We start from the raw sequence: 25416 nt of genomic DNA, 5'->3' as shown, positions 1-25416 counted from the left end.
GGAGGCTATGTAGCATCCACGCCAGGACCACCAGACTCAAAAACAGTTACTACCCACCAGCAGTAAGGCTGATCAATAACTCCACCCACTAACCCACCCTTCGCACCCCTAACCACCACTACTTTATCATGTACACCCTAGGTACAGACTCTCCTGATACCCCTAACCACCACTACTTTATCATGTACACCCTATGTACGGACTCCTCCTATGACCATACAATCAATCTATCTTATACAATAAGCTATCTTATGTATTTATATTTATTGTGTTTTTTGTTATTATTGTTCTTTATCTTAATGTGTTTTTTTGTGTTGAATCGGATTTGGAATAACAGTTATTTCACTTTTCCTTTCCACTTGTTTATAGGAAGTGACATTAAACAATCTTGAATCTTGAAATACGAAATATTGCAGAGATTTTGAGTTTGGATGTAGGGAGAAGTGATTCTCTGTGTGAAGTGAAGTGATTCACTTTGGAAGTTTGAATTTAAATGCAGAGCAGTGGTAGTGCGATCACTCCAGTTGGGTATGATGTTCTTCTAAGAATTGTCTATTGGTGGGTCCCGAATGCACTGCACAAATAATACATTGGTGTGTGATTTTCTCTTGCCACGAAGATGAAATAAGAGCATTGAAGAAACAACTGCTTTGGGTTAAAATGTTTTCTGGTTCTTGAGGGGGATTCATTTTGCATAACATTCTTTTACTGCTCCTGTATGCCAGCTCGAAGCCCCATGAAGTTGTAGAGCTGAATTTCACGTAGGGTGTGGAATGTGTATAACTGCTGCAGATCTCCTTGGCTTCACAGAGCCTGCAGGTATGTTCAAAAAGCATACTCCCCATGCAGGGCTCATAATATTTCAGAGGCCTACCTGGACGCGGCAGTCTCGGTATAGACTGTGCTTTTAACCTATGGCTTTGTCAGCGGCATCTCCCATAAGCGGTCAAACCCATACCATGTTCAGTCGATAACATTAGTGTCGTCAGATCTTGAATTATTTAATGTTGAATTGCACATAATGTCCAGAATAGATGGGGGCCTTTCTGAAACTGGCAGGTCTCCACAGGAACTCCCTCATTACTCCATCTAAAACCAACAGCAATGTTGTGAGCACAAAATACCATGGTTGAGTCGTAGAGTGATGCAGCCCACCTAGTCTGTGCTGACCTGATCTTCTGCTTAGTCCCACCCGCCTGCATTTATGGAGTGAAATAAACAGGCCAAGAACCTTCATCCAGACCGGAAAGGAAGGGGATGGACGCCAGAATAAGAATGTGGGTGGGAGGGGAAGGAGTACAAGCTGATAGGTGAAACAAGGTGAAGGGGAAGGTGGGTGGGTGGGGAAAGGTAAATGAAATAAGAAGATGGAAGGGGACTGGTGGAAGAGGTAAAGGGCTGGAGAAGATGGAATCTAATAGGAGATGAAAATGGGCTGTGGAATAAAGTGGAGTAGGTGAAGAGCAGGTCATGATAGTTCACAACTTTTCCTTGGGAGTGTTGCTAATCTGATTGATCGTAATGTATCAGAAGCATTGATCGGGCCAGAATCTTTATCCTAGCTGAGAAACATTAGATACTAGAGGACATGCACTTAAGACGAGAGGGAGAAAGCTTAAAGGAGATGTGTGGGGCTTTTTTATTTACCTTAGAGTGGTGGGTGCCTGAAATGGACAGCTGGAGTTGTGGTGGGAACAGATATGATGGTGGTGTTTACAGGTTCACTCGCAACATGCTGGAGAAACTCAGCAGGTCGGGCAGCATCCGTGGAAAAGATCGGTCGACGTTTCGGGCCGGAACCCTTCGTCAGGACTGAAGAGGGAAGGGGCAGAGGCCCTATAAGGGAGGTGGGAAGGAGAAAGCTGGTAGGTTCCAGGTGAAAAACCAGTAAGGGGAAAGATAAAGGGGTGAGGGAGGGGAGGCAGGGAGGGGATAGGCAGGAAAGGTGAAGAAGGAATAGGGGAAAACACAATGGGTAGTAGAAGGAGGTGGAACCAAGAAGGAGGTGATAGTCAGCTGGGGGAGGGGGCAGAATGACATAGGGATAGAGGAAGGGAGGGGGAGGGAATTACCGGAAGTTGGAGAATTCTATGTTCATACCAAGGGGCTGGAGACGACCTAGACCTTGCTCCTCCAACCTGAGGTTAGCCTCATCATGGCAGTAGAGGAGGCCATGTATGGACATATCTGAATGGGAATGGGAAGCAGAGTTGAAGTGGGTGGCTACTGGGAGATCCTGTCTGTTGTGGCAGACGGAGCGGAGGTGCTCGACGAAGCGGTCCCCCAATCTGCGTCGGGTTTCACCGATGTAGAGGAGGCCGCACCAGGAGCACCGGATGCAATAGATGACCCCAACAGACTCACAAGTGAAGTGTTTTCTCTTCACCTTCCTACCCTCCCCCCACCTTCTTTATAGGGCCTCTACCTCTTCCCTCTACAGTCCTGACGAAGGGTTCCGGCCCGAAACGTCGACTGATCTTTTCCGCAGATGCTGCCCGACCTGCCGAGTTCCTCCAGCGTGTTGTGAGTGTTGCTTTGACCCCAGCATCTGCAGATTATTTGGTGTTTACAGGTTGTTAGACAGAAACATGAATATGCAGGAATAGAGTGTTATGGATCACGTGCAAGCAGAAGAAATTTAGTTCAATGTGTATCATGTTTCATGCAGATAATGTGGGTGGATTGGCCTATTCCAGTGCTGTGTGATATTAAGGAACACTGGCAGAGAGAGAGAAATGGAGCTAATATTTTCAGGTCGAGTTTATTGTGATGTGTACAAGTGTAATGAAAATATAGCAGCATCCCAGACATGTCCTGTAGGTACAGACAACACTTAGAATATAAATCATACATAAGTTATAGAAGATTGTACTTACTACCCAGTACACCTCTGGCAATGAAGGTGCTCCATCTCTGTCTGTCTTTGGCCAATTCTGGTCTCGATTTGGCAGTGTTCAGGGGCTTCCTTCATTGGTCAGCAGCCTCCTCTCGGTTTCCTGTCAGTCACGCAAGTCCCGGGTGGAGACTGTGGAATACTGTCGCACTCAGATGTAGAAGGATTCTTTATTGCTGTTTCCATAACAGTTTTGCTTGACCATTCAGGGTTGTTAGCCCTGAGCTGAACCCCTGAACCTGGAGGTCCGGTGGACCACTCTTAGTCTGACCTCTACCCTTTGACCTGTTTGGCATGGGTGACCCTACCAAGAGTCAAAGCAAAAAGCCCTGACTCCAGCCAGCATAGCAAATCAATGAGTTCAAAGTATATTTATTATCAAAGTATGTATAAAGTAAACAACCTTGAGATTCATCTTGCAAGCAGCTACAAAACAAAGAAACACAATGAACCCATTTAAAGAAAACCTCCACACAAGACCATCAAACACACAATGTGCGAAAAAAGAACAAATTGTGCAAACACAGAAATATAGAAAACCTACAGCACAATACAGGCCCTTCGGCCCATAATGCTGTGCTGAACATGTATGTACTTAGAAATTACCTAAGGTTACCCATAGCCCTCTATTTTTCTAAGCACCATGTACCTATCCAGGAGTCTCTTAAAAGACCCTATCGTATCCACCTTCACCACCGTCGCCGGCAGCCCATTCCATGCACTTGTCACTCTCTGCGTAAAAAAAACTTACTCCTGACATCACCTCTGTACCTACTTCCAAGCACTGACTATCCACACGATCAATGCCTGTCATCATCTTATACACCTCTATCAGGTCACCTCTCATCCTCTGTGGCTCCAAGGAGAAAAGGCCGAGTTCACTCAACCTATCTCATAGGGCACACTACCCAATTCAGGCAACATAGAGGGACAATAAAAAGTAAACAAGTAACATTAACTGCAGAGTCCCCGAAAGTAAGTCCACAACTACGCAGCCGCTGAGGCGAGTAGAGCCAGTCCAGGAGCCCAGAGTCAATTCAGCGCTGAAGTCTCTTGGTTAAATCATCCAACTACTAAAAGAAGAAGTAAGTAAAAACACAAGGAACATCATCTGCAGAGACCCTGAAAGTGAGTCCACAGCTGCAGAGTGCGTTCAGTGCTGAAGCAAGTGAAGCCAGTCCAGGAGCCCGATGGCTGCAGGGCAACAGCTGCTCCCAAACCTGGGGGCATTAGGGTTCCTGCACGTCCCGCCTGCCGGCAGCAGTGAGAAGAGAAAGGTCAAACGCAAACAGGGGGCGCTGATCACCTATTTGTTTTCTGCTCTTGTCCTTTTATCGCCGCTTCAATCAGAGTGGAGTAATGGAGTTGACCACGGATTCGTGTTCTGCCATTAGGAATTAACTGAGTGTACGCTCTCAGTAATGACTGTAGCTGTTCTCTCTGCTCTCATCTGCGCCGAGTCCCCCAGGTAATCGCGGAAGTGCCAGATTGTTGAGTGGGCTCAAAAATTCATCTTTAAAGGGGAAATTTCCGGCTGTAGTCATCACAGTTCAGAGGAAGTATACTTAGAAGAAGAGTACCTACTAACTTTGTGAGCTGTCTGGAGGGTGTTGCTGTTGGTCGCTGATGCCGTCTTTCCAGAAGTCACTAACTCTCTCTCCGTGGCCTCTGACTTGCTCATATTTTCTGCTTTGGTTTCCAAATGATTAAAGTCTGCTGTAAACATTGGCCTGAATAGCAGGATGAAAAATGAAACAGTTTGTTTCTATTTATCTTTGCTTAATTAGAGGATCAAAGAATTGGCGAATCTTCCTGAGTTAATATCAGCTCTGCATGTTGCCTAACTCTGGGATCTCATCATTTCAGCTGAGTGTGTTACTGCGGCTCCCTTGCACTGCTGGTTCATTAACTTCTCTAAGTGTGCTCCTCCCCATCAATAGACATCACCATTAGTTTATAGCTACAAAAGTGTGTGGGTTGGCTGCGGCACAACTGATAATAATGATAAACACAAGGGCCTTCAGGCGACCACCTGCGAGTCTGTCAGGGTCATCTACCATATCCAGTGATCCTAGTGCAGCCTCCTCTACATCGAGGAGACTTAACGTAGATAGGAATCTGCTTCGTCGAGAAACTTTGCTCCATCTGCCTCAACAGTCGAGATTTTACAGTGACAACCAATTTTAATTCTACTTCCCTTTCCTATTTCAATGTGTCAGTTCATGGCCTCCTCTACTGCCACGATGAGGCCACTCTCCGGTTGGAGGAGGAGCACCTCATATTCTGTCTGGGAAGCCTCCAACCTGATGGTGTGAACATTGATTTCTCTAATTTCCAATAGTTTATCTTCTCTCCCCTTCTCTTTTTCATTCCACATTCTGGTTCCTCTCTTATCCCTTCTCTTCACCTCACCTGCTCATCATCTCCCTCTGTACCCCCCCTCCTTCCCTTTCTCCCATTGTCCACTGTCCTGATCTGTCAGATTCCTTCTTCAGCCATTTAGCTTTTCCACTTATCCACTTCATTCCCCTCTCCCCCACCCACCCACTTTCCCCCTCACCTGTCACCTGTCAGCTTGTACTCCTTCCTCCTCTCACTAACTTCTTATTCTGGCTTCTTCCTCCATCCTCTCCGGTCCAGATGAAGGGTCTCAGTCTGAAACATTCAGTGTTAATTCTCCACAGACGCTGACTGACCTGAGTTTGACTGTTTATTCCACTCCATGGAGGCTGACTGACCTGAGTCTGATTGTTTTTCCTCTGTGTAGATGCTGCCTGACCTGCTGAGTTCCAAATGTCTGAAGTAGATTTATTAAAGGAATTACATATACTATGTCACCATATGCAACTTTGAGATTCACTTTCTTGTGGGCATACTCTAATGCCATAGTAGAATAATAACTGTAATAGAATCAATAAAAGACTGCACCAGCTGGGTGTTCAATTGGTATGCAAGAGACAACAAACTCTGCAAATACTAAAAGTAAGAAATGATAAAAGTGAATAAATAAACAATAATTATCAAGAACATGAGATAAAGGGTCCCTGAAAGTAAGTCCATAGGTTGTAGGAACATTTCAGTAGTGGGGCAAGTGAAATTGAGTAAAGTTATCTTATTCCCTTTGGTTCAAGAGCCTGATGGTTGAGGGGTAATAACTATTCCTGACCCTGGGGGTGTGAGTCCTGAGGCTCCTGTACCTTCCCCCTGATGGCAGCAGCGAGAAGAGAGCATGACCTGGGTGGTGGGGGACCCTGATGATGGATGCTGTTTTGTGTGTACTGATGACAATGTGTTATTTGGGTCTTGATGACTGTGTTCCTGCTCTCCTTCCAGCTGCTGCTTGCTGTTTGTGAGAAAAACACTACCATCAGCACCAGTTGTCAGGGTGCCATGCTGCCATCCATCACCAACGTCATTAACCTGGCCGACAGCCATGACCGCGCAGCCTTCGCCATGGTAACGCACGTGAAGCAGGAGCCGCGGGAGAGGGAGAACAGTGAGAGCAAAGAGGAGGTAATTTGTTGCTGGAAAATTGTACTTTTCCCTCTTCTATTGACCTGCAGAGCCCACTAACTAGTGAAACAATGTGGAAGTTCAGAATCAGAAACCGATTTATTATCACTGACTTATGTTGTGAATTTTGCTGTTTTGTGGCAGCAGTGTAGTGCAATCAGTTTTGGAAAAACTATCGATTACAATAATAAATATATAAAAAATAGTGCAAAAAGAAAGCAAGAAGTGAGGTAATGTTCATGGTTCATTCAGAAATGTGATGGCTGACTGGAAGAAGCTGTTCCTAAAATATTGAATACATGTTTTCAGGCTCCTGTACTTCCTCCCTGGTGGTAATAATGAGAAGGGAGCGTGTCCTGGGAGGTGGGGGTCCTTAATGATGGAGGATCTTTTGATGAAGGCCTCCATGGTGGGGAAGCTAGTGCCCATGATGGAGTTTGCTGAGATTAGAACCCTGTTTGGCTTTCTCCCGTCCTGTGCAGTGGCCCCTCCGTACCAGACGATGATGTAAACAGTTAGAATGCCCTCCATGGCACAACTGTAGAAATTTGCTAGTTTATGGTGACATACCAAATTTCCCCAAACTCCTAATGAAATTTAGCTGCTGGCTTGCATTCTCCATAATTGCATCAATATGTTGGGCCCAGAATAGATCTTCAGAGATGTTGGCACCCAAGAACTTAAAGCTACTCACCCCTCAATGAGAACTGTTGTTCTCCTGATTTCTGAGGTAAAGCATTAGACAAACTGAATCAAGCCAGGACTAACTCTGTGTCTGTTACAAAGTAGATTGAGGCTGGATTCCTTGAATTTCTTGTTAATTATGTGGGAAAATTTTCATCTGCCTTTAGGCACACCACAGCGCTTGTAAAAGGGTTTTCCTCTGTGTATTAGCAACTTCAGACCCACGTGACCAGCCAGCCCTGGGCCATATTTCTGTTAGAAAGCCAACATCGTTTTAAGATTATAAAATTGAGCCTTGGTTGGTCAGTGTGAGAAAGGTTACCACAGTGAAGAATTTGCCTCGTGAAATGTGAGTGCTCTCTCTGGGGTAGAGTAGCTACTTCCCCTTTTAAATTAGGCAGATTAATGAAATACAGCATGACTTTATTTTAAGGGAAACACTTTATTAAATAATGTTTCAACAGCCTGCATTGCCCTAGGATCACATACAAAAAAAAAAATCACTGAAAAACGTTCAGGAAAAGTAAATGTGTTGTGGCCATATAGACTCAGTGGACACTTTATTAGATACCTCCTGCACCTAATAATGTGACCAATGAGTGTGTGTTCATGCTCTTCTGCCTTAGCCCATCCTTATCACGATTCAATATGTTGTGTGTTCAGAGATGCTCTTCTGCACACGCCACTGTTGAAACGTGTGGTTATTTAAGTTACTGTTGCCTTCTTGTCAGCTTGAACCAGTTTGGCCATTTCCTCTGACCTCATTAACAAGGTATTTTAACCACAGAACTGTCGTTCTCTGAATATTTTTATTTTGCTTTTCGCACCATTCTCTGTAAACTCTGGAGACTGTGCATGAAAATCCTAGGAGATAAGCAGTTTCTGAGATACTCCAACTACCCTGTTTGGCACCAGCAATAATTCCACAGTTAAAGTCACTTAGATCATATTTCTTCCCCATTCTGATTTTTGGCCTGAACAACAACTGAACCTCTAGACCAGTGATTCTCAACCATTTTTTGGCCACTGCCCCCTTAGGAACTCTTCTTAGGTTCCAGGCCCCCCCTTTCAAACAGGAATACAACACGAACAGATAGACAGAAAATCATTTATTATTGAACACCAAGAAAACTTGAACATTCTGACATACTGCACAAAACTTAAAAAAAGACTGTATGCGATAAAACCATACGATAAGTATTCCACTAAATACTGCCAACACTTTTTTTTCACCAAGGAACTCATGGGTAGAATTATTTCTGAAAATAATAAGCGTGCGAAATACAGACACATTACTGACAAAAAATGCTGTCACCTGGAGCCAGGGATTTTTTTTTCGGTGACTCCATATGCAGTAATAAAGACTTTTCACAACCTACCTTAGTGTATAATATATCCAAACACATATAAAAAAGGCCTACCCAGATGCGCTGATCTTCGGAGAATGAAGTATGGCGATAATGGATGCGAGAACCCTTGATTGAATATATTGACCCGGTGCAGTCTGATTCGCGACTGACTCTGAAGTGAGGCTGTGTGGGAGGAGCTTAAGCAGTGAATTTATGTTGGAAAGTTATTATAAATAGGAGGGAAACTATTAACTCCAATGAAGGTTGCTGCTTGGGTATTTCATCGGTTCAGTTACCAGGGCCCCCATAAACCCTTGGGGCTCCCCTTCTCACAGTTTTCAGTCGGTGGCCCCCTTTCAATGTGCCAGGGCCCCTGTTGAGAATGGCTGCTCTAGACCATATCTGCAAGGGATATGCATTGAGTTGCTATCACATGATTGGTTGATTAGATATTTGCATTAACAAGCAGGTATACCTAATAAAGTGGCCATTGAGTATATCTAAACAATTACTGTTTCTCTTTTCCACTAACTGGAGTGGGCTTTGTTTCCTAATCTTCTCAATGTTTGATGTTGTATATAGTGGAATACTGTTAATTGGTTTATTTGTTGTCACATGGAATCAGATACATGATTCATGTCCTAATGAAGGGTCTTGGTCTGAAACATAGACTGTTTATTTCTCTCTATAGATGATGGCTGACGTGCTGAGTTCCTCCAGCATTTTGTGTGTATTGCTCAAGATAGAGTGACAAGCTTTTGTTTGTGTATCATCCAGAAAGATCTTTCAAAACACTAACAGGTTAAGATGGTATAAAGGAGAAATGCAGAATTTAGTCAGAATCAGGTTTAATAACACTGACATATATCATGAAATTTGTTGTTTTGTGGCAGCAGTACATTGTAATACTTAAAACATGCTATAAATTACAATAAGAAATGTATATTAAAAATTAAGTTTTACATGTAGTGCAAAAAGAGTAAAATAGTGGTGTAGTGATCATGGGTTGGTTCATTGTCCTTGTGGAAATCTGATGCAGAGGGTTAGATGTAGTGTTACAGAGAGTGCGGTTCAGGGAGACTGTAATAAGGTGCAAGGAAGATTGGGAAATCTTTTACGTTTAAAAAGTTCATGCAAGAGATTTATAACAACAGAAGCTGCTCTTGATGCTGGTGGTATGCATATTGAAAGCTTTTGTATTTTTTGCCCATTGGGAGGTGGGAGAAGGAAGAATGTCTGGGGTGGCGGGGGCCCTTGGTTATTTGTTTTATTTATTTTTATTTAGAGATACAGCACGGTACCAAGCCCTTCTGACCCAACAAGCCTAATTACACCCATATGACCAATTAACCTACTAACCTGTATGCCTTTGGAGCGTGGGAGGAAACTGGAGCACCCGCAGGAAACCCACGTGGTCATGGGGAGAACAGATGAACAGCGGGGCTATTGTATCTGGGTCGTTGGTGCTGTGATAATGTTATGCTAATCACTACACTACCATGCCACCCTAAGCTTGAATTCCCTGCTTTCCCAAGGCAGCATGAAGTGTAGACATCATTTGGATTTACAGTGACAGATCGTTTTTTTTAACAGATCTGGAAATTCCATGGCCTAGGTCTCTAGGTACTCATTGAGCTATAATTAATTCTTAGCAGGATGTATTTGTTTAAGAGAATATACTCAGAAAGGTGTGGGAGGTGTTTAAGGAGAAAATTGCAATGCTTGCGTTCTAGTTAGATGACGATGTGAATGGTGGATTGAAGGAAACCAGTGATACAAGTGAGACAAGAGCTTGTGTGAATTTCCACTTACGATTTTGAATAGCTGCTGATAAATGTTTATTTTGTAGATCTGAGCTCCTTTTGCAGATGGTGTCCTGTAGGAAAAGATCAGCTTTATTTGGCACATGTGCATCGAAGCATACAGTGAAATGCACTGTTTGCATTAATACAATACAGTCTGAGGATGTGCTGGGGACAGGCCACACATGTCACTATGCTTCTGGTGCCAACATAGCATGCCCACTACTTACTAGCCCTAACTTGCACGTCTTTGGGATGTGGCAGGAATTTGGAGCACCCGGAAGAAACCCAAGCAGTAACAGGGAAAACATACAAATTTCTTACAGATAGCAATGGGAATTGAACCCTGATCTAACAACTGGTACTGTGAAGCATTATGCTAACCACTATGCTTCTGTACTGCTCCAAAATGGGGCTGAGAGGAAAATTGGATCAGCCATGATGAAATGGCGGAGCAGACTCAATGGGCCAAATGGCCTAATTCTGCTCCTATGTCTTATGGTCTAAATGGCTAAAATTATTTTAAATCTATGGCGCTGCTTTCAGTTATACTGATCCTGGTAAAATATCACCATAGCAATAAGAGTTAGCATTTTATCTTCGGTGCAAATGAGTATTTGTAATATTTTTCTCAATAATTCTTACCTAGGATGTGGAAATTGATATTGAGCTGGCACCTGGAGATCAGAGTAGTACGCCAAAAACCAAGGAGCAATCTGAAAAGGATGCTGGGAACCAGCTGCACATGCTGACAAACAGGCACGATAAGTTCCTGGACTCTCTTAGAGAAGTAAAGGTGAGTACTGTGGAGACTTTTAATGGGTGGAAGCTCACCTGCTTCTTGTTTCTTTCATTTGAAAGTTGAATATATTATAATACTTGTATGCCTCGGTGCAATGAAAAACATCATGTATTTGCATAGTTTGTTATCTTTTGCACATTGTTTGCTTGTCAGTCTTTGTAGTTTTACACTGATTCTATTGCATATCTTTGTTCTACCCATAAGAAAGTGAATCTTGGGCTAGTATTCGGTGAGATAAAATTACTTTGAACTTTGAAACTTGCAGCAGTATCACAGAAACATAGCTCCAGATAGGCAGCAATCACAAGAAAATTAACTTCAGCATAAATTATTCATTAGAAAATACAGATAGAACCAAAAACAAGTCAATTTTTGGTGCAAAGTCGTAATAGTCTTGCTTATGAAGGGCCTAGGCCCAAAACATTGACTGTTTATTCCTCTTTATGGATGCTGCCTGGCCTGCTGAGATCCAGCATTTTTTTGTGTGTTGCTAAATTGTAGTGATTAGAGTTACGCCAGTTGGTTCTAGAACCAAATGATTGAAGGGAAATAGATGTTCTTGAACTTGGTGTGGGACTTCAGGCTTCTGTACCTCCTGCCTGTTGGTAGCTGTGAGAAGCTAAATTGTAGCTGATTAGGGTTCTGCCAGTTCGTTTAGTGTCCACTAGTATCAGATAAGCAGCATTCACAAGCAAAATATAAATCAAACATAAATTATATTCATTTTTGACAAGAAAAAACAAAATTAGAACAATGTAATCAATGTCCACTTTAGTGCAGTGATCAATGCTGTCATAGTTTTGCTAAATTGTAGTGATTAGAGTTGTGCTGATTGGTTCTAGAACCGAATGGTTGAAGGGAACTAGATGTTCTTGAGCCTGGTGGTGTGGGACTAAAGGCTTCTGTACCTCCTGTGGATAGTAGCAGCAAGAAGATGGCGTGGGCTGGATGTGTGCCCTATTTCTCTCCTGTATGCTGACTCATCGTTACCTGTGATTCGCTCAGCAACTTGTTTATGGATGTAGTTATCACTGGCAGTGCAACATTTATTGGCAATCCCTAACTTCATTTGAGCTGAGGAGAGTCAACCTGTTGCGGGTGTGGAGTCACATATAGATCAGAAAAGATAAGGAAGGCAGATGTAGACCAGAGGGCAGAGGAGCAGAATTGTCACAAATCCAATCTCCTGCCTTCTTACTGTAAAAAAAAACACACACACTCACACACACTCATTAGAGAATATTGGAGAATGGGTTGTTAAACCAATCCAGCCATTTTGTTGTTATTATTAGTATCGTCTCCATGTACTATGGAGAGAGGTTGGGATTTTTTCATTGGCGTGTGGGAGAATGAGGGGGTGATCTTACAGGGAAGATAAATATTATGAGAGACACTGACAGGTTGAGTGCGCGCACTCTTTTTTTACTGGGTTGTGGAATCAAAACCTAGAGGGCATATGCTTAAGGTGAGAGAGGAGAAATTGAATAGGGATCTGAGGGGTAACTTTTTCTATCCAGAATGTGATCGGTATATGGATTAGGCTGCTCGGGGAAGCGGTTGAGGTAGGTAGAGACCATTGACACCACTTAAAAGGTACTTGGGCAGGTATGTGGATAGGAAAGATTTAGAGCAGATTCCCAACCTGGGGTCCATGGACCCCTTGGTTAATAGTAAGGCCCCATAGTGCTAACAAGGTTGGAGAGCCCTGGTTAGAGGGACGTGGATCAAATGCTGGCAAATGAGACAAGCGTAGTTGGCATGGACCAGTTGGGCTAAGGTCTCCATTTTTGTACACTGCGACTCTGTTACTGAAACTAGTTTGTTTTCTGTTAAATTCCAGAGTTATTAATTGAATGTACATTTCCTGGCTTCTATGGTGGGATTCAAATTGCTGTTCTTGGATCAGTGATTCCCAGCTCTATTCATCTAACAAGTTAACTAGTACCTTAGCCACACCCACAGCAGATTCCTGTTACTTACTGTGTGCAAAGTACAGATGCCATGCAGTTGGATTTTGCAGCGTATTTTTTCCTTTTAAATGCATAAAAAATTCAGGTGAAACAAGGCCATAGTCATAAGATCTAGGAACAGAATTAAGTCATTCAGCCCATCGGGACTGCTCTGCTCTGCTATTCAGTCGTGGCTGATTTTTTTATTTCAATCCCATTCTCACATCTTCTCCCCATAACCCTTAACCCCCTTATCAATCGAGATCTCCGTCTTAAGTACACCCAGTGACTTGGCCTCCACAGCTCCTCACACATTCACCAGATGAAATTCCTCCTCATCTAAGTTCTAAAGGGACTTCCCTTAAATCTGAGGCTGTGCCCTTGGATCCCAGACTCTTCTATTAATGGAAACATCCTCTTCATATCCACTCTACCAGGCCTTTCAATATCTGATAGGTTGCAATGAGACTCCCACCCGCCCCCCCCAACATTCTTCTAAATTCCAATGAGTAGACTCAGAGTCATCAAATGTCTGTCATATGTTAACCCTTTCATTCCCATAATCATTCTAATGAACCTCCTCTGGACTCTCTCCATTGCCAGCACATCTTTTCTTAGACGGGTTTATTCCACGCTATATCTCTAAATAAATGATCAATAAATTGGAGCGGATCCAAGTCACTTCTCAGACATGAGATGATGTGTTTCTTCACCAACCTGTCAAAGCACTTCACTACAGTGGATGTACTGGACAATAGTCATTGGGGCAGGTTATCATGTTCTTCTTAGGCAGAGGTATAATTGAAGCCTCCTTGAAGCAGCTACTTCATCCATCAAGCTTCTGAACCAGTGTGGATTTATTCACTTGTCACAACACTGAACCAATTCCACAACCTATAGATTCACTTTCGAGGATTCTACAGCTCGTGTTCTCAGTATTATTTATTTTCTATTCATTATTATTATTTTTTGTATTTGCACAGTTTGTCTTTTGCACCGTGATTGTTTGTCAGTCTCTATGTGTGGTTTCTCATTGATTTCTTTGTTCTACTGTGAATGTCTGCAAGAAAATGAATCTCAGACTTGTATACGGTGACATATAGCTATGTTTTTTGATAATAAATTTACTTTGAACTTTGATTTTTTTTTTCACCATTTGGAATCTGGAAACAATAGTTTTATGAAGCTCTGGAAGCTTTGGCTTTTTTTGTGCTTTGACATGGTTTTATTTTGAAGCCTGAAAGCCGAAAAGGCAGCAGAATCAGACAGAATAGTAAATCCTAAAAGAAAATTGGATGGACACTTAAGGGTTTGCAAAGAAATTGTGGAGCGGACGAGAAGGATCCCAGGAATGAAAAGGTTAATGCATGAGGCGCGCTTGATGTCTCGGGGCCTGTATTCGCTGGAGTTCAGAAGAATGAAGGAGAATCTCATTAAAACCTATCACATAGTGAAAGGCCTAGATAGAGTGGATGTGGTGAGGATGTTTCCTGTAGTGGGAGAGACTAGGAACAGAGGACACAATCTCAGGATAAGATATTCCTTTAGAAGAGATGAGGAGGAATTTGTTTAGCCAGAGGGTGATGAATCTGTTGAATTCATTGCCACACACAGTTGTGCAGTCCAAGTCACTGGGTATATTTAAGGCTGAGGTTGATAGCTTCTTGATTAGTCAGGGCATCAAAGGATGCGGGGAGAAAGCGGGAGAATGGATTTGAAAGGGATTCCATCAGCCATGATGGAATGACAGAGCAGACTTGATGGGCTGAATAACCTAATTCTGCTCCAATGTCATATAGTTTTATGGACTAATTTGGTAGCTTTCTGTCAAGAGCTGGCACAGATTCGAAAAGTCTGACAACAAGGTCCATTTCCCGACCCACTGTTGTGTCCATGGTGAAAAGGTAAAAATGTGATGTGTGCATGTGCGGTGATATTTGAGAGGTGCACTTAATTAAATTGGCACAGATGGCCTATTTATGCAAATAAATGCTATTAATGGCAATGAGCGATGCGTTAATGGCTTGTGTTGAAGCAGTCTCACTTAGTTACAGTCCTTATTGTGTCATTTTGCTGGCCCAAGGTTGATGTGTTGATGGTGGAGTTTAGAGTCTCACTAAGATGTTTGCTTTTCTTTTAATTTCTTTTGCAGTTACTTCTGAAAGAGACCCTACTATGAGGAATTCGGTTGTGTGAAATATTTAATTAATGAATGTCATTCAAAGTCAAAGTCAAGTTTATTGTCCTGTGCACAAGTACACAGGGCGGAATGGTAGCGTAGTGCTTAGAACAATGAATGAATGGGTGAAGTTTATTTTGGTCAGTACAAGCATAACAAAAAGCATCATTTTCAAGGATGATTTCATAAGACAAAATTTCAACAAAAAACATAGATATTCTTTAATGCTTTACAATACCAGCCAACCGTGCTCACTTCCCACCGCTGCCTGTAAGGAGTTGTACATTCTCCCTGTGGCTGGGTGCGTTTCCTCTGGGTGATCCAGTTTTCTCCCGCAGTACAAAGACATTCTGGTTCATAGTTTAATTGGGCATTTATTGTAAATTGTCCTGTGATTAGACTAGGGTTAAATGGGGGGTTGTTGAGCAGCATGGAAGGACCGGTTCTGTGCTGAATCTCAATAAAATAAAAGAAATCCATGTGTGCATCAGCATCTCGGACACACAGCATCAGATGAGCAGCATTCACAAGAAAATTATTTTAACATAAACTATGCACATGTTTACAAAATGCAGTTAGAATAAAAAAAGTCCATTTACTGCAAACTGGTCATAGTGTTCCTGATGACGGATCTCAGCCCGAAACGTCGGCTGTTTATTCCCCTCCTTAGATGCTGAGTTCCTCCGGCATTTTGTGTTTGAATCTCAGAGTGTTGCTAAACTGTAGTGATTAAGATGTGTGGTAGTAACCCTGCACATGGAGTGGAAATATGAAAAACTGCAGATGCCAGGAAAGCTGAAATAAACACAGTGTGGGGGGGGCGGGGGGGTGAGCACATGTCAGAGGAAAGTATAGGGGGGATGTCAGAGATTTTTACACTGTTGTCGGTGTATGGGGTGGTGGTGTAGGCCAATACATTTGGGGCATTTCAGAGACTTAGGCACATGGATGATAGAAAACTGGAGGGCTATGTAGGAGCAAAGGGTTAGATTGATCTTAGAGTAGATTAAAAGTTCAACAGATCATTGTAGGTCATATGACCCATACTGTAGTCAAATAAAATCACCAAACTGTAGTGATTACAGTTTTGCCAGATGTTTCAAGGACTGAATGGTTGAAGGGAAGTAGCTGTTCTTGAACCTGGTGGTGTAGGACTAAAGACTTCTGTACCTCTTGCCCAGTGGTAACTGTGAGAAGATGGAATGGCCTGGATGGCAGGGATCTTTGATGACGGATGTTGCTGCCTTGAGGTGACACCTCCTGCTGATACCAACACTGGGCTTGATCCTGCTTCTGAATTATTTTGACAGCTGCCAAACCTCAGTCAAACGTGGGCAACATAACATGGTGTAGTGTGGGGGCTGAAGGAGAGAGGGGAGCAAGGTGGAGGACGGTATAACAGAGAGGGGTTCAAGAAAAGGGTGAGGGTAAGGTCATGTCAGTATTCTTGTTTGTGTTCAGAGAGACCGTGTGTGTGTGTGTGTGAGATTTCTAGTCACCACTGAATTGCAATCTTGCTCTGTCAGGTCCTTGTGGTGGCTGGGGTACAACTGTCAGCCCATGCCAGTGAATTTATGTCATAGATTTACACAGCACAGAAATAGGTCCTTCAGCCCCAACTAATCTATGCCAGCCAATTCGCCATAAGGCACAGGAGAAGAATTTGTTCCGCCATTTGATCATGGCTGATTTATTTACACATATCCATGTTGGCTTTGTAGAGAAATGCTGTCCCACACTCTCTGCTTTCCCCTTTTGCTCTGCAAATGATTCTCCCTCAGGCCCCTATCCAGATTTTAATTTTAAAAGCAGAAATTTCATATTTTTCACCTGACAATATGAAGACTTTGAGAGTTGTTGATGCTTGTATCACTCATCCTGAGTGCTGTCTGCTCATTCTGACATATTAAACTGCAGGCGGAAATGCTGGAGGGCAGTTGGGAAGACAGCACAACACATCCCTGGGTTGTCACAATTTGTAGAGCAGTCCGAGAATAATTTCAAATAACTTTCTTCAAGGAGGTGAATGAGAATGCCTTGATATAAGAACATAAGGCCTTATGCCATATAAATATAAATAAGCCAATGGTGTGACATAATTGGTTTATTATTGTCATTATTTTCTATCACTTATTTGCACCTCTCATTGTTACCGAAAATAGCGATTTTGTTTTTGAAGAAAGGATGGGAGAATGTGGTTTACTTAATTCTGATCATCTTTCCTTTCTCTCACCTTTGATAGACCGGTGCTCTGCTGAATGCTTATGTCCAGCTGTGTCACATTAGCACCGCGCTGGCTGAGAAGACGTGGATCCAGCTCTTTCCAAGGCTCTGGAAAATACTATCTGACCGGCAACAGCATGTGAGTCTTCAGACATGTACACACGGCCCCTAATCTTTTAACACAAGTATTTTACACTCTTTGGGTGAATATAATCGATTCATATTTAAGAGAGACCCATTGTTTTGTGAACTTGAAATCAAGTAAACATTTACGGCTATCTTTGGGTTTACGGTATGCGAATCTACTGTAGCTTCCAAACTGTGAGTGGATGTGATGACCATAACTTCGTCAACTCAACACTGAACTGATTCCACGACCTTTGGACTCAAGTTCTCAGCATTGTTGATCTATCTGTCTGTCTGTCATATTTGCACTGTTTGTCTTTTGAACATTAATTGTCAGTCTCTGATTGTGTTTTTTCAATGATTCTGTCATATTTCTTTGCAAGAAAGTGAATCTCAAGGTGACATTTGCATGCTTTGATATACATTTACTTTGAATTTGAACTTGCACGACGTTGGAAACAGACCCATCAGCTCACCAAGTCCACACTAATTCTTCACTGATGCTGTTTCATTCTCCCTCTATTCTCCAAATATGGACTTCTTCACCCTACAATCTACCTCAATGTGGCCTTGCACCTTCTTCTTTGCTTGCACTGTAACTGTAACACTTTAAGCTGCATTAGAGTCATAGAAAAGTACAACACAGAAACAGGCCCTTTGGCCCATCTAGTCCATGCTGAAGCACTTAATCTGCCTACTCCCATCGGCCTGCACATGGACCATAGCTCTCCATACCCCTGTCATCCATATATCTATCCAAACTTTGCTTAAACGTTGAAATCGAGCTTGCATGTACTACTTATGCTGACAGTTCATTCCATACTCTCATGACCCTCTGAATGAAGAAGTTTCCCCTCATGTTCCCTTCAAACTTTTCACTTTTCACCCTTAACCCATGACCTCTGGTTATGGTCCCACCCAACCTCAGTGGAAAAAGCTACTTGCATTTACCCTCAATCGGCGAACCTGAGTGAGCTACATTTTCTCATGGTAAATGACATTCTGTTATTGTTTTCTACTGTGCAACCTCAGTGTACTGATGGAATGAAATGATCTGTATGGATGTCGTGCAAAATCTGTACCTCCTGCCACCATGGCAGCATCGAAACGAGGTCATGTCCAGGATGGTGGAGATTCTGGTGATGGATGTGCCATCCTGAATAGGAAGTCAGGATCATTTTACAACCATGTTTAAAGTTCCAAGGGATAGAATAAAGAAAGGGAGAAGACTCTGTTCTCTAATTAATTAATCACACTGGGACATGTACCTTGAAACCCTAAGCTGTTTGTCTATTATAACATATTGAGACTGCTCTGTACCCATGGACCACGAGAAGATCCCTCTGCACTCTCCATTCTGAGCAGCTTTTTTCTCAGTCATTCTACAGAAAAAGCATTTTCCACACTTCCAAGGTCAGAACATTGATGTCAACGATCATTTTACACCTAGTGGCCAGTTTATTAGGTACACCTGCTCGTTAATGGAAGTATTTAATCAGCCAATCATACAGGTGCAACTCAGTGCATAAAAGTATGCAGATGTGGTCAAGAGGTTCAGCTGTTCAGACCAAGCATTAGAATGGGGTAGAAATGTGATCTAACTTTGACCATGATTTGATTGTTGGCGCCAAACAGGATGGTTTGAGTATCTCAGAAACTGCTGATTTCCTGGGATTTTCACGCACAACAGTCTCCAGAGGTTACAGACAATGGTGCAAAATACAAAACAAAAACATCCAGTAAGCTGTGGTTTTGTGGACAAAAATGCCTTGTTTATGAGAGTAGTCAGAGGAGAATGGCCAGACTGGTTCAAACTGACAGGAGGGTGACAGTAACTGAAATAGCCATGCATTACAACAGTGGTGTGCAGAAGAGCATCTCTGAATGCACAACACATCGAACCGTGAAGCGGATGGGCTACAGCAACAGAAGACCATGAACATACATTCAGTGGCGTCTTTATTAGGTACAGGAGATGGCTGATAAAGTGGCTACTGAGTGGACATCGAGAGGTTTTTCCAATCTTCCTTGGTCCTAGAAAACAGTAGCAGCCACAGCTTCAAGGGCAGCTTGCCTCAGCAGCAAGTCTGAGCTGTGAAACAATTTAGTATTCATCCCTTGATATAATCCTTTATCCAAATTTGACATCAGAGGAAGAAGCACTTCACTGCAACTATCAGTTCCGTAGAGAGATGGCTCTCGAGATCAGTGTTGTGAGGATTTGCAACTGATGTTGGTATCTCGCTGGCTGCCCTGGGGAGAAGTTAAAACACCTTTCCAAGTTAACAGATTTCGTGCAAATATTTCTTCGAAAATCATTTTGCATTTGATTTTCTGTTCAGTGAAAAGACAGCTTCATTATTAATTGCAATCAGAGATGTGAGTTTTGTGCTTGCTTTTCTGGTTGGTTGGCTGCAGGCAGATTGATGGAAGAGAAATAGTGAAATAAACCAAAGTGCAAACTGGCTCAATAAACAGATCCAGGTCAAGTCTGATCTAAGATGCGAATCCAACCCACCAGGACAAAATAGGCTAGTCAACCAAGGTAATCTCTGTTGGAGGTTCTGCTACCTGCAAGCCTACTGCACTTCATCTGGAGATCTTAAAGCTTATCAAATCACCGATGCTCTGGAGTCCCACCCACTACAGGAGGAAGGAGCCAGAGGTCCATGATCTAGTCCTCATTAGGGGATTGGAAGTAGAGAGGTTCAGTAACTTAAATACCTTGATGGTGTCATTTTCAGAGATCTGTCCTGGGGCCAGCAGTGTGGATAACTGACTCAGTACTGAACTGATTCCATAACCCATGGACTCACTTTCAGGGCCTCTGTATCTCATGTCCGCAGTATTATTTATTTATTATCTATTATTATTATTTTTTGTATTTACACCGTTTGTCTTTGTTTATACATTGATTGTTTGTCAGTCTTTGTGTATGGTTTTGCATTGATTCTATTGTATTTCGTTGTTCTTACAAAATTCCTTACAAGAAAATGAATCTCAGGGTAATGTATAGTAACATATACGTACTTTGATAATAAATTTACTTTGAACTGTGGACCTTTTCTCCTACCCCTGACAATAACCGTCTCTTCATTCATTCCCTAGTTGCCTATTGCTAGTCCACACATATAAAATTTACGAAAGGGGTTAGATAGGGATGTCCATTTAAAACAGAGATGAAGAGGTATTTCTTTAGCCAGGGGGTGGTGAATCTGTGGAATTCAGTGGAGGTCAAGTCATTGAGTTTATTTAAAGCGGAGGTTGACAGGTTCTTAGTTAGTCAGCGTGTCAAAGGTTATGGGGACAAGGCAGGAGAATGGGGTTGAGAGGGAAAATAAATCAGCCATAATGGAATGATGGAGCAGACTAGATGGGCCGAATGACCTAATTTTGCTCCTGTGTCTTGTGGTCCTATGGAAGGCTGTTTCTACTGGTAGGTGAACTAGAACTAGGGTCCATAGCCTCAAGGTACAGGGGAGTAGATTTAGGACAGAGGTGAGGAGGAACAGCATTTTCCAGAGAGCAGTGAAACTATGGAATTCTCTGCCCAGGGAGGCAGTAGAGGCTACCTCATTAGGTATATTTAAGACTTAATTTTTATTTTTTTAATTATGCATTATAATATGATTTCTGAATTACAGGGGGCAGCACAGTAGCATAGCGTGAAGCTATTATAGTGCCAGCGATCTGGATTCAGTTTTGCCACTGTCTGTAAGGAGTTTCTGCCCATGACTGTATGGGTTACCTCACTGTCTGTCAGCTCAGTCTCATAACTGTATGGGTTACCTCCAGATGCACCAGTTTTCTCCCACATTCAAAAGTGTACGAGTTGGTAGGTTAATTGGTCACGTCTGTAATTGGGCAGTGTGGGCTCACTGGGTCAGAAGGGCCTGTTATCGTTTTCCATCTCAAAATAAAAATAAAACCAAAATCCGGAAACCCTCAGCAGTTCAACTGTTTGACCTGAATTAATACTTGTTTCTCCTCTCAAAGATGCAGCCTTACCCAGATAGTATTTACAGCATTTTCATTTTATTGATACCAGATTTCTTTGTCATCTGCAGGTCTTTGATTTTAAACTTCCAAACATTTCCTTCCCCTGTTTTAGGCACTGGCGGGAGAAATAAGCCCTTTCCTGTGCAGTGGGAGCCACCAGATACAGAGGGACTGCCAGCCAAGCGCCCTGAACTGCTTTGTTGAAGCAATGTCCCAGTGCGTCCCCCACATTTCCATCAGACCCTGCGTGCTCAAGTACCTGGGCAAGACACACAACCTCTGGTTCCGCTCCACACTCATGCTGGAACACCAGGCTTTTGAAAAGGGCTTGAGTCTTCAGATTAAACCACGTCAAACGTCAGAGTTCTACGAGCAAGAGAGCATCACTCCACCACCACAGGTGAGCTTCTCTCGTAGTCGGCAAGGATAACTTGAACTCATTTAAAGCAGTAAATGTACCAACGCAGTTCACAGGAGGGATGCCAGATGGTAATGTTTCGCAGCTCTACCTGAGAGATACTAGGCAAGTAACTTAATTAATGAGGTGTGTTTAATTGAATGAGTTTGAGGAGTGTTGATCAGTATCAGGTTTAATATCACTGCGTATGTCATGAAACTAGTTGTTTTGTGCCAGCAGTACATTGCAATATATAATAATTTTTTAGAAAACTATAAATTACAATTTTATATATATAGTAAATAATGCAAAAAAAGGGCAAAAATAAATAGTGAACTCATGTTCATTGTCCATTCAGAAATCTTATGGTGGAGGAGAAGAAGCTGCTCCTGAACTGTTGAGTGTGTGTCTTCAGGCTCCAGTACCTCCTCCCTAATGATACTAATGAGAAGCGGGTATATCCTGGGTAATGGGGGTTCTTAATGATGGAGGCCTTCTTGAGGCATCACCTCGATGGTGGGGAGGCTAGTGCCCATGATGGAGCTGGCTGAGTTTACAACTTCCTGCAGTGTTTTCTGATCCTGTGCAGTGTGCCCTCCACACCAGACAGTGATGCAACCAGTTAGAATACTCTCCATAGTACACCTGTTGAAATTTGTGAGTCTTTGGTAACCCACCAAATCTCCTCAAACTCCTAGTGAAATATAGCCATTGCTGATCCCTCTATGATGTGTTTCCCCCGAATTCCTCTTCCTGAAGTCCACAATCAATTTCTTGGTCTTATAGACATTGAGTGCAAGGTTGTTGCTGGAACACCACTCAGCCAGCTGATATATCTCACTTCAGTACACTTTGTCACCATCTGGATTTCTGCTAACAGTAGCTGTCATCAACAAGTGTATAGATGGCTTTTCAGCTGTGCCTAGCCATGGAGTTGTGTGTGCAGAGAGCATAGAAGTGAGCCAATCATGCATCCTTAAGGTGCACTAGTGTTGATTGTCAGTGAGGAGGAGATGGTATTTCCAATCTGCAGTGAGTATGGGCTCATGGTGAGGAAGTCAAGGATCCAGTTGCAGCAGAACGTGCAGAGATCCACGTCTTGGAGCTTGTTGATTAGAACTGAGGTAACCAGCAGCCTGAGTTAGGCATTACTTTTGTCAGTGTGATCCAGGACTGAGCGAGAGCCAGTGAGATTGCATCTGCTGTAGATCTATTATTGTGATAGGCAAACTGCAGCAGGTCCAGTCCTTGCTTAGTGGGGGAGTTGATTCTGGCCATGATCAATCAACCTCTCAAAGCACTTCATCGCAGTAGGTGTTGGTACCACTGGGTGATAGTCAATGAGGCAGATCACCCTGCTCTTCTTAGGCATCGGTATGATTGTCACCCTTTGGAAGCGGGTAGGAATTTCCAGCTGCAGCAGTGAGAAATTGAAGATGTCTTTGAACACTCCTGACAGTTGGTTGGCACAGGTTTTCAGAGCCGTATCAGGTATACCGTCAGGGTCTGACGCCTTGCAAGGGTTCACCCTCTCGAAAGATGTTCTCACGTTGGTCTCCAAGACAAATCACAAGGTCACCAGATGCTGCAGGGATTCATACAGCTGTAGTTTTATTCTCCCTTTCGAAGTGTGCATGAAAAGCAATAAGCTCACCTGGGAGTGAAGCATCGCAGTCATTCATGAGGTTACGTTTCACCTTGTAGGAAATAATGGCCTGCAAAATCTGTCAGAGCTGATATGGATCTGATTCCATTTCTAACTTCAATCAAAATCGCCCTTAAAATAGCCTTCTGTAGGTTGTACCCGGATTTCTTGTATACTTCAGGATCTAGTTTCCTTTCAGACTGAGATGGGAGGGATTATATTAGAATCAGATTCAAATTTATTTATTTATCACATGTATATGTAAACATACAGTGAAATGCCACATTTGCGTTAACAGCCAATGCAGCTGGATTTGAGGTGGTCGACCTGTACTCCTCCAGTCCATGATTAGATGTACAATGATGGTGTGCTCTCATCAGGGCTTTTAAAACAGAAATGAAATGTCTACAGTTCTTTAAGTTGCAACTGGAAACCGGCATTGTTTGTGTACCTCTGGCAGGATATTTATGTCTGAATACACAGCCGTGTCTCTAATTTCTGCAAGCTGCCTCGTTTCACCTGTTGCTGGTGTCATTCCCAAGTGCACACTTCATGTTTGGACAAAGCCTGCCGTTCGTTTTCCTTGTACAGTATCATGAAGATTTTCTGGGTACCATTGGGGGCTGATTCTTAAAGCACTGGTAAATTCAACTCCCTCTCGCTTCCTTAATTCGCAGATTGAGCCTGTAGTAAGGAAGACAAATGCAATGTTGCCATTCATTTAGAGAGGACTAGAATATAAGAGTAAGGATGTAATGCTGATGTTTTCTGGAGCATTGGTCAGACCACACTTGGAATATTGTCAGCAGTTCTGGTTGCCTTATCAAAGAAAGGATATGCTGGCATTGGAGAGGATCCAGAGGAGGCTTGCGAAAATTATCTTGGAAATGAAAGGGTTAACATGTAAGGAATGTTTGATGTTTCTGGGCCTGTATTCACTGAAGTCCAGAAAAATGAGAGGTGGTATTTCATTGAAACCTATTAAACATTGAAAGATCTTGAAAAAGTGGATGTGGAGAGATATTTCCTGTAGTGGAAGAGCCTGGAACCAGAGGGCACATCTCAGAATAGAGGGACGTCCATTTAGAACAGAGACAAGGAGGAATTTCTTTAGCCAGAGAGTAGTGAATCTATGTAATTCATTGCCACATACGACTGTGGAGGACAACACATTTAAAGCAGAAGTTGATAGGTTCTTGTTTAGTCAGGATATCAAAGGATATGGGGAGCAGGCTGGAGAATGCGGTTGAGACAGATAATAAATCAGCCATGATAGATATATGGTCTTTAGGCCAGTCGTGCTTTTGTGGATACCATTGTGATAGCAGTGGGCAGAAGGTGGTCTCCCTCTCTTCCCTTCCACACTCTGTTCTCGTTTAATCTGTGTGTTGCTCTCTCCTTCCCCTGTTCCACTGGTATTTTTTCTCACCCTCAGTCGATCACACGCCCTGACGGCTTCCACACTGTCCACATCCATAGCAACCGCCAAGGAAGGGACTGACAACAAATGAAGAAATGTGCCATTCCAACCTGGTGAAACTTCTCACTCTTTCAGTGATCCTGATGTCTGCTTTCAACCCTTAATGTCTACAATTCGTAAAGAAAGCTTTTAACTGAGTGAGAACTTCACTCAGAGGGTGGTGAGAGTGGAAGGAGCTGCCAGCAGAAGTGGTGGAAGTAGGTTCAATTGTAACATATAAGAGAGGTTTGGATAGGCAATGGATGAGAATGGTGTGGAGAGCAATGGTCTGAATGCTGGTAGATGGGACTAGGCAGAAGACCAGCCTACATGGACTTGATGGGCCAAATGGCCTGTTTCTGTGTTGATAGTGCTCTATGACTCTGACTATTTGCT

General features: G+C 42.8%; 1 protein-coding gene across 5 annotated transcripts in view; it reads left to right on the top strand.

Annotated features, from left to right (window-relative positions):
• The window catches only part of trrap (transformation/transcription domain-associated protein), a 315964-nt gene that overhangs the window by 185980 nt on the left and 104568 nt on the right, over window positions 1-25416 (top strand). For all 5 annotated transcript variants that reach the window (XM_072269108.1, XM_072269109.1, XM_072269106.1 and 2 more), the window contains exons 50-53: window positions 6227-6406; window positions 10891-11037; window positions 17414-17533; window positions 21632-21919. In XM_072269108.1, the coding sequence (XP_072125209.1) occupies window positions 6227-6406; window positions 10891-11037; window positions 17414-17533; window positions 21632-21919 (735 nt within the window). The remainder of the gene's footprint in view (window positions 1-6226; window positions 6407-10890; window positions 11038-17413; window positions 17534-21631; window positions 21920-25416) is intronic.

Source organism: Mobula birostris, chromosome 9, assembly GCF_030028105.1.
Source record: "Mobula birostris isolate sMobBir1 chromosome 9, sMobBir1.hap1, whole genome shotgun sequence".
Taxonomy (NCBI): domain Eukaryota; kingdom Metazoa; phylum Chordata; class Chondrichthyes; order Myliobatiformes; family Myliobatidae; genus Mobula; species Mobula birostris.
The sequence above is the reverse complement of the archived record's forward strand: the minus strand, read 5'-3'. Positions and strand labels throughout refer to the sequence as shown.